Source organism: Rhea americana, unplaced genomic scaffold, assembly GCF_003343005.1.
Source record: "Rhea americana isolate MKP2758 unplaced genomic scaffold, rheAme1 scaffold_15, whole genome shotgun sequence".
Classification (NCBI taxonomy): domain Eukaryota; kingdom Metazoa; phylum Chordata; class Aves; order Rheiformes; family Rheidae; genus Rhea; species Rhea americana.
Genome location: NW_028185594.1, coordinates 5,540,527 through 5,550,524, shown reverse-complemented (window position 1 = coordinate 5,550,524; position 9,998 = coordinate 5,540,527). Strand labels below are relative to the sequence as shown.

Here is a 9,998-nt window from a genome sequence, read left to right as displayed (position 1 = left end):
CTGGAATAGTTGAAAGGAAAAAAAAAACCCAATGAAAAATCTCCCTGAGAATCAATGTGAACATGTGCCTATCACATGAAATGATGTCTGTTGCTTACATTAGCTACAAAAGTCTCCATATGCTAAATCACACAGACAGAATTRCATCTATTTGAATAACTTCTTGGTTACGTATACATGCTGCATCCTAGGCACATCCTCAGTCACGTGGGAATTGATGTTTTAGAAACTAACTTGGAATGGTATTTTTCCTGTCTCCTTAACCCAAATGAACCCATATCATTGTTTGGAAAGAACAATAGTGTGAAAGTGAGAACTAAATGACTGGAAAATTGACAGTGGTTATGAGGGAAAAAATGCATCCAACTAAATTGGTGATGCTTATTTAATCCCTTAGAAAGCAGCTATTAGATACTAATAATCATTAAATAACTAGATTGAAGTTATTTTCTGAACATAGTTTCTTCTATAACAAATGGTAATTTTATGAAGATAAAAGGCAAGCCACTGTCAAGCACCATAGCACTGTGTACAACGCTAAATGCAGAACGATAGCTCTCATGCGTTAACTACCCCAATCAAACTGGTATGTACAGCGTATCACAGATTATCAGCACAGATGCGTTGCCAGACAGTACATCTTCAGTTGAGTTAGACAACTGTAACATTAGGAAAACTGCAAACTTGAAAGAAACACGGGAACATGCAGTTTTGAGGAAGTTTAAACCTGCAGGAAACTCTCAGACTTGCAGAACTTCTGCTCTTTGTTCCAGCCTCACAAAAAACAGTCTTTTAGACACAATTTGGAATAACCAGTCTTTGGACTAGTAAGATTCACTTTTCATTTGTTTTCAGCTATCAGCCCCACAGAAAGAACATGAAGTGCAATGTTCTCTCTCTCTCTCTCTCTCTCTCTCTCTCCCCCCCCCTCTCTCTTCCCCCCTCCTCTCTCTCTCTCTCTCTTCCCCCCCCTCTCTCTCTCTCTTCCCCTCTCTTCCCCCCTCTCTCTTCCCCCCCTCTCTCTTCCCCCCCTCTCTCTCTTCCCCCCTCTCTCTTCCCCCCCCTCTATCTCCCTCTCTCTCATCAAGTCTCTTAAAAATAATAGCAGTCTTGCTCTACCTTTCCACCATAGCCAATCTCCTGTTTCACCTACTTACTGAGTCAAAATTATAGGAACTGCAGTAGTTGTTTTGTTTTGTTTTAAACTACAAGCCTATGTGTCTAGCACAATGAAAAAAAATCATTAAAGCCACTGAAAACTGTGAAGGCACTGTAATGGAAATTACACAAAAGTTGCTTGAAAAATACTGTACTACCAAAAAGATTAAACAAACACTGAACTAGTGCCAACTCAAGAAAGTCCTAAAGGATTATTCACAGAAGGGTTTTTTTTTTGTATACATGCAAAATAAGTCTGTATTTTCTGAGAGTTTTTGTGTGGTATTTATAAAAGTCATTTTAATTCATCTCATGTTGAAGAGGAAGGAAATCAGCTTTAAGAAACATTGTAGAAAGATTTAAAAGTATGTGGAAAACTCTTCAGCTATTCAGTAAGTATTGAAGTAAAAGTCACTCAGAAAATAGGTTATTAAAAGTGATTTTCAGTAAGCGTTAAGAAAAAACAAGTTTCACATACTTAGTGCCAGTAATGAACTGCATGCACGAAAAATAATTATATTATGCTAGTATCCTTCCATAATCTTTGCCTTTTTCTTATTTCAGTGATTTTTCTTTTTTGCTTAGGGGACAGGAAGAGCTTTGGGGTTGGTTTTTTTTAGATTTATTTAAAAAAAAATCAGTTTAAAAATTCAAAAGATATGCTGGCCTTTATTCAAAATGATAACCAAAAATTACAGTACTGCTCACCCTTATAGTAAATATTGTTTATTGCAAAGTGTCTCTTTAAAAATGGTAATACATGAAAATCTGTTTTATTAATTGTGCAGTTGTGAAGCTTCAAGCCCTGAAAGCCTGAAAATGTGATCTCTTCTAAATGACCCAGAAAACAAAACATTTAAAGAACCCTTCTGTATTTCTAATAGTCTCAGGAATTTTAAGCCCATTTTGTTTTGGCAATGTAAGTAGTATTTTCAACATTTAGGACCAGCTGTATTTACTATATTGAAAAAGCAGAAGCAGTAGAGAGAGGGGGGRAAAAAAAGCCTGGCTTGGACAGCTTAAAGCAAATATTAAACAGCGTTGGTTTAAACAACTAAAAAGACTTTGTAAAAACAATCAAAGTCTGCTTTGCTCTGCTGACAGAATTACACAGCATTTCTTCAGTTCAGTGTAATTACTCAAAATATACCCTGTATTTTGGGTACARGAAGAAATCCAGCATATCCTGCCTCCTCCTCTAGGATAGGGAGGGATTATTTTATCTCTCTCTAAATCTGGACACTTCTGTCACACTGCTTTGCTACAATCATGTTGCAATTCTCCCTCCCCTTACGTGAAAGGAGCTACAGAAGGACTCAGTAATGCCTGCCACAGCAAYGCCAGCCGTGACTCAGACCTGAAGCCTCCCTGCAGCTGCAGAAAACATGGCCCACAGCGATGTGATCCCTGCAGTATGCTGCAGCCGGACTGCTGCCAGCAGCAGACCACATTCCATTAGAAAAGTAGTACACATAGGTCTCGGGCCTATGAAAAAGCTGCCTTATTACTTGCTAGGCATGCTTATCGCTCCCTGTATTTCTTCATTTTCTTGCAAGCAAAGGTAGTCCTTGTAATTGCTGTTAAGTAACAGAATGGTGACTTCTCTCCAGAAAGTACCACCAAATGTGCATTCAACTTCTGAAATCTTTGCAGCACTCAGTATCTCACACACTTGGGAAAAACTTGTGTCTGGTACTAGTTATCATCACCACCTGTTTTTCCCAATTTAAATATATGGATTAAGGAATTTAACTCTAGATTCATTTTTTTTWWWAAAAAATGTCAACTGTACTTAAAGTTGATAAACAGGTCTTCTATGCCMTGTGCATACTCCCTCCAGAAAGGTTAGTTGTACCAGTACAGCCTGACAGAAATATGAAATACCACCATATTAAACTGCCCAGCGCTGTGTTTTGATGGCTTTTTAAATCCATGTTTCTTCGTCCTCTCCCAACTCCTAAAATATATTTAGAAACAAAGCAGAAAACAACCCACTGTTCACTTAAAAACCATTTCTCCCTACACTTCTCGTTTTTTTCATCATAACTGGCTACCAAATCTTTAAAGAAATGATAACATGAGATCATCGTCTCTTTGACCAGATGATGCCGAGCTATCCAGTCTTTCAGTCTGAGCTAAAGATTATCCATCCACTGCATCATTCTTAAGCTTAACAGTAGCTGCTGATACAGCTGATTCTTTCCTGTTTAGTACCATAGAAGTTGCAGGAATTTCAGAAGCAGCGCTGTCCTGTTCACTTGTTATATTGGATATTGGAGAAGATGACTGAGGCGGTGTTGCAAGAGAAAGCGGGGTTCGCTTCAGCTTTACTACACGGTTGCTTGTAGGCTTCCTAGACGCCGAGATCTTGCAAGTAATCTCACACAACCTCCTGCTGTCAGCCCTCTGCCTTCCCCCCGATGCCTGGGAATTCACRGGCACTGGTGTGCCCGTTGTGGATACAGTTTTAGAAGCTACTTTGAGCCGTGCCAAACTTTCACTATTGGGTCGCTTCAGAGTTACCACAGAACCTGAAGTGTTGCAAGCAGCTACCTTTAATGAAGCTGAATTCTTGACTTTGATATGGGTACTTGTTGAGGGACCTGAGAATCTAATTGGCTTGGGACCAGCTTTACAGGGTAAACAATCTTCCTCTTCTTCAGTAAAGTCGATTACTCGTCTGTAGAACAAAGTACATTAAACAAACTGGGTATTATAATAATTATTTTTATAACATAATTGCAAAATAGGCCATCTCCAACAGTCACCCACAAATCTGATCATTTTTTGTTTCTGTTCCAGTACCATTCATAGTTCTCCATTGTTCATAACTACAATCAGGTTTGACTCTATATCAATAGCACCAGCATTGTCTTTTACTTATACAAGTAACATTACATCTTAAAAAAAAGGTAGGAGATAATGTGCACAGACTGCTAATTGAAATGAATGAGAAAGCTGGATGAATTGTAAGACAGAAAATACTAAAATAAAAAGCTACAGCTATGAAATACACTAAATACTAATCTGATGCATTTTACAAGACCTGAGTACAAAGGAACACAAGACTTAGTTCTGCACTGTGAAATTTCAAAAAAGAAGAAAGATACCCCCTTTCTCCCTCCTCTGTTTATTTCAAAAATAAATGTTTAAGGATAAATTTCAAGAAACCAGCTGAAAAAAATATATACTGTACAAGAAATCCTACAGGGTCTCAAAGCTGGCAACTCTAATTGGCCCTGGAAACCAGCATTTTTAATTCTGGCAAATGCTATTTCTCAGTCTTGGCAAAGGAAAATGGACAGATGCCAGGAAGATGTTAATTCCTCAACGAAATAATAAATGATGCGATAGAAATCCAGGTCACATTAAAATAGCTGATCAGAACATCAGAAAATCCAAGACCTGACCAAACAAGATCTACACTGGATGCAGGTCAGAGAGATGATCAGTAAATATATATGAAAATTATTTTTGGAGAGGTGGGGCAGGGAAATAGAGGTAGCTCATATCAAATGGGTAGCAGCACTTGCAATGGCTACTTTTATGTAATTATTGAAAATGGAGTAGAGTCAGAAGTATCAGTATAAAACTGAAAGGAAAAATTCTAGCAGAAAAGAAATAAACACAAGACTAGTTAAGATTTTAAGTAGTTTTCAGTTAGATTTATTTTTTAAAAAAATCAGTCCATTTAACTATGTAATACTGCTCTCTATATTTTGAAATGACTTTTTCCCACTCCAGGTTATGTTTTCAAGCCTATAGAAGCAGAATAGAATGTAGAAGATCTTTCAGCAGTCTAAACAAAGGTAATCAGTTTCTACCAAGGTCAAATCTGCAATTATGCTCTCAGAGATTACCAAACATTTATAAAAATGTAAATAGAAACAACTCAGAAAACTCCACATTCATAGTTATCCAGAAATCTAATATCACCCCCCCCCTTCCCTAAAAAAAGATTGTGCTGTATTCTGTTTGATTTTAAGCCATCTGTGCAAATCAGCATACCTTTTATGAACTGGAGGCATATGATGCAAGCTACTTTTCAAAGGGCGTTCTTCAAGAGTCCAACATTCTATCAGCTCCTGGGGCACTCTCCAGTAGCTGACACCTGCATTTCAAAGGGACATCGTAGGGATGAGCCAAGAGAACATAGCCAACATATTCCATGACTAAATAATTGCATTACGTAAAATTTCAGCTCTATGCTTACAAGCAACATGCTCCTTAGGACTTCCACCATAGTGCCTGACGCTAGCAGGCTGTCACCCTTGAATATGATGGCTCTCACTACACTTACTCACGTCARCTCACGTCACCTTACTGAAACATCGCTTTCAAATAACCACTACTATGGGGTATTTTACGTCATGTCACTTGTTGAATGAGAAAAACATACGCAGATTTCATTATGGTCAACTGGCAAATATTTTTTCTTATTTTTCTGTAAAAAGTACTACTACTAAAACAAAAGAAAAAATTAATACTCTACCTCTCCCTTCCCAGGCATCAAAAGCATCCATCATCTTTTTCAATTCAGTGACTGAGTAATAGCTCCAGATGTATTGGATGTTATTTCCAGCTTCTCTAGAAACATTGTTTTACAGGTAAAAGATATACAGTAAATCTATATAAGTCCTTAAAAACAGCACTGAAGAAATGTATCATTCTTTTTACCAAACTGTAACTCTAAGGACTTATTAGTAAATTTTTTGTAAAGTAGATACGAAAACCTTACCTAAACCTAACTTTCATTTCTATATAGCCACCCTCCTCTGATCTGCGTGCCTGTAAAACACCTATTGCTAAAAATGTGCATTTGTGAAAAAAATGGGCGTTCATGAAACAATAATTCCAGAATTAATGGTGTAAAGTCTGTTCTCCTAAATCTCAATCACATATTCAAACAGAAAGCACAGTAGGAGGGCAATCGCAACTTGCTCAAACTGCTGAAACATTAACGCTTCTGTCTTACTCATGTTTCAAAAAGGTACACAGGCAAATACACTTCTGAGACTTACTGTAGGACCAAGAAAAAGACAAATTACTTCCAGATACTCGCAAGCATAAGCCCACTACTGTCCTAAAAATGCATTAATGCTATGGTAGAGAAGTGTATTTCCTTTAAAGAATTACAAACATTTCCCTTCATCTTCACTTCTTTTCTGTGTCACATATTTCTTTCAGCTATCTTAGAAGACTGCAAAATGCAATCCTATTAATTACTACCAACTTTGTAAATATTTTCTGAACTTTTTCTGGATGGGGATTCCTCTCCTGTATTTAATGTAAGTATCATCCTAAATTAAAACGTAATTCCAAAACATTGAAAGGTTTTAAAAATAGCAGTTAAAATATGAGAGCTTACAGCAACTGCACGCTAGCCACATTTTTTGACTCTAATTTTTGTACTCAGTGCTTAGTTTCTACCTTTTCTCTGTCAAATTTCAATATTGTATTAGCCAGGTGTTTTCCAGGTAGAAAAGAATCCGATTACTGAGTATAGTACATTAATGTTACATTATGCTAAGTATAATACTTGTGTATTAATACATAATATATTATTAACATTAGCAATTATTAATACTTAGACATCATGCCTAAGTGTTCATAGTGCAAGTGTCTGAAAGTCATCTTACCTTTTGTAAATGTTTTTACTATTAATTTTCCTTCCCAGCTCTTTATTAATTGCATCAATCCCATCAGCTCTTGTTGCATACACACCAATAATTTTACTTTCACAGCTTGCTCCAGAAGTATTGAGATAGTGTAGGACCCAAACCGTAGGCTTGGTGCAGACTAAATCATAAGAATCACAGAAATCTAACAGAGCCTGGCAAAAAATAAAACACAAAATACTATATATCAATAAGGATAGATTATTTGTAGTTGAGTAACTTTCATATTTAAGTTTTCTTAACTGATTGGTGCATTCTTTTAAATAAATCAAAGACATAGCTTATCCAGAATATTATGCACCGTATTTCTTTTATGATTTCAAGGGAAAACATTGAAAATCTAGAAGGAATCCAGAGAACAGCAACAAAAATACTTAAGGACATAGGAATTCATTTATATGAAGAGAAACTTAAAAATCTATGGATGTTGTATGCCTTTCAAAGGGAGATGAATAAATGAGAACCTGAAATATATGAAACAATAAGTTACTTAAAGAACACAGATGAGGTCAAGATTAATACAGCCATGCCTCAGTTAATGAGTCAATTTCCAAATAGTTTAATTAGTGTTTAAGTAATAGTGCTCTAGAATAGACATCCTTAAGCTTTTACATAATAAATCCACTTTCTCTATCCTTTCTTATTCTAAAAGAAATGGCAAAGTATGGTTTATTTTTCAAATTTTAGAATGAGTTTACAAAACTGACTGAAAGATGTCTTATGAAGGGATCAGATCTGACTTCAAGTAAAATTTGAAGCACAAATAAGAAACTATACAGTGTCGTTCCTACCATGCGAGTTTTTGCAGAAGATTTCCATGTAAAACTGACAGTCAAGTTTAAACTGTTACTTTTGCAAATTTTGAAAATGAAGTTCCAAACACCTGACAAGAGAGGGACTAGAAAAATTAAAAGACCTGATGTCCTTAACTGCTGTGACTGTACAACTCCAASATTTCTAATCCTAAAACTCTGAGTTGACTAGTGATTTAAAGTGGCAATTAAGAGAGTGYTAACTTGCATATACTGTAGTTTTAGTATCCAATGTTAATGAATGGTGTGGATTGTGGAGTACATCTTTAAAAAAATTAAGAAATATCAAGACCTTTTTAAGTTCTATGTTTGACCTTAAAGAATATGTCTCCAATTCATTGGCCAAATGATCAGACAGACTGTATGGATAAGGGATGCCAAAATAATCTGCTTCCTCCTGCAATGCAATTCGAATTTGTTCATCTTCGGGAATCCGAACTTCTCCATGAAGATAATCTAGAAGATACTTAAATAGGCTTCCATCTCGATCAATTAGACAAGCCCCTGAAAATATAAATAAAACAATTTAAAATATTGCTTGCAACAAGTGAAGACAGACTTGTCACATTTTGCCAAATCATCAGGTAAAGCCTTTTTATAAAACTTCTTGACTAATTTTACCTAGGAGGAATAAATATACTTTCTCTATTCTCTTAAAACTACTGCACTGTTGCCCTGGAATACTCGGTAAATTTGAAGAAAAAGTTCTAGCACAATGAACATCTCTTGCCATGTTTGGAATTTCAGTGAAACTACTGATCTGCAATAGGACTGTGGCCAGGTAAAACCTCACCTGTACTCCTTTTAAAGGGCTACAATCTAATTCTAGATGCATTTTCATTCTAAGCTTTAGATACAACTTTTTTCACTCTTGCAGGAACTTTTTCAGGTTTAGGTGTCACTCTTTTAAAAAAGTTTGAAGTAGGATCATCTTTAGTATGCATCTAGCCTAAATTTCCCAGGAAATTGCTCCAGATTTACAATATTTTTTATTTAGTTTTCCCTCCTTTGCTGCTGGGCTTAAAAACCACTAAGAAAAACAACCACATAAAATAGCCACTGGAACTACACACAGCTCTTCACTGCAGCTGAAAGATAGTAGCAAAGCTCTGCCTATAAAAATGTCAGACACTTCAGATATTTTAAATTATCACAAATGACCAACAAGGGATCACTATTCTCCATTGACCATAGTTTTAAAACTCGACATACCAGTAGGGCTTCTGAATCACAAACAAATGCCAAATTTGACCCATGAATAGTTTAGTTCAAGCTTTCAAAACTCAATCTTTACTGGTAATGAAGCATTCTGAAACAAAGGTAATAACCTGATCTCCTTAGGTAATGAGGAACAGAAAGAGCAGGATGCTCCTCAATAGGAAGTCAGAAAGAGGACTCAAATTAAWTTGCAAGTATTCTGCCAGCTTCATCTGTATCTGTCTATTTTAATATTCATAGTGCAGTAGCATATTTCAAAACAACAACCTGGACTTGGGATGAGACAGCACTAAGCAATATACAAATGTGCTTGCACACGAACACGATTCCACAGCCCTGTGGAATTCACGYCACACTGCTGCCTTGCGACGCAGGAAGACAGAAGACGCAAAACACATGTAAAACGTTATGTGAAAGCACGTGTTTGCCACAGAGCTCCCTGATCGGAGTGTAGTATTTATAGCTTAAACATATTTACCGGTTTCATCCACTGTTAGAGGAAAGCGTCCACTAAACATTGAAGCTAGCATCGAATCCTTAAAGCGGCATAAAGACTCGCGCCTGGCTGTGTATACGCATCCTTGCACATTAAGTCGAAGAATACCCTGCACCTCTTCAGCGTTGCCTTCTTCCATCGCATTTGCAAACGACGATGTTAGCTACGAGCTATTCAAGCCTGAAACACACAGAAATACATTTAATGCCGAGCAAGTCTGAGCACGTTACGCACAAGACCTGAAGGTCAGCCCGGACAAGCAGAATTTTAGGTGGTGAGGATATATTACGTGCAGATAGCGTTGGAAGGACAGTGAAAAAGAAAACCAGCGTGTTCTGGGAGGCGTTGCTGCCCAGCTCCGCGCACTAATAGTGCAGCAGCTTTGTGCTAACGACGGCGCTTCCTCAAACCTGATCCCCGCGGCAGGGCTGCTGCGGCGAGCGCCGGCCGCGGCCGCCTCCCTAGCGGGGCATTCCCGACGAGCACCCGCGCGTCTGGGCCGGGCGGCTGCGCGCGGCGGCGGGAAGCAGCTCTCCAAACCGCGGCCTCAGAGCGGGCGCTCGGCGGAGCGRCAGGCGGCCGCGCCGCCCAGGCTCACCGAGCGCCGCTCGCAGGCCTCGGCCAGCAACGCCCGCG

General features: G+C 37.8%; 1 protein-coding gene across 3 annotated transcripts; it reads right to left on the bottom strand.

Moving 5' to 3' along the window:
• Positions 1–1,069: 1,069 nt before the first annotated feature.
• On the bottom strand, positions 1,070–9,998 carry KCTD18 (potassium channel tetramerization domain containing 18). Of its 3 annotated transcripts, none has more exons than XM_085299466.1 (7): positions 9,961–9,998; positions 9,345–9,542; positions 7,941–8,152; positions 6,798–6,991; positions 5,651–5,745; positions 5,167–5,269; positions 1,070–3,838 (listed from the first exon to the last, which is right to left on the bottom strand). In XM_085299466.1, the coding sequence occupies exons 2-7, from the start codon at positions 9,499–9,501 to the stop codon at positions 3,301–3,303; spliced, it is 1,299 nt and encodes a 432-aa protein (XP_085155592.1). In that variant the 5' UTR covers positions 9,502–9,542; positions 9,961–9,998; the 3' UTR covers positions 1,070–3,300. The 3 variants fall into 3 exon arrangements, with proteins under 3 accessions (XP_085155592.1, XP_085155589.1, XP_085155590.1); XM_085299463.1 differs by lacking the exon at positions 9,961–9,998 and adding an exon at positions 9,652–9,939; XM_085299464.1 differs by lacking the exon at positions 9,961–9,998 and adding an exon at positions 9,773–9,939.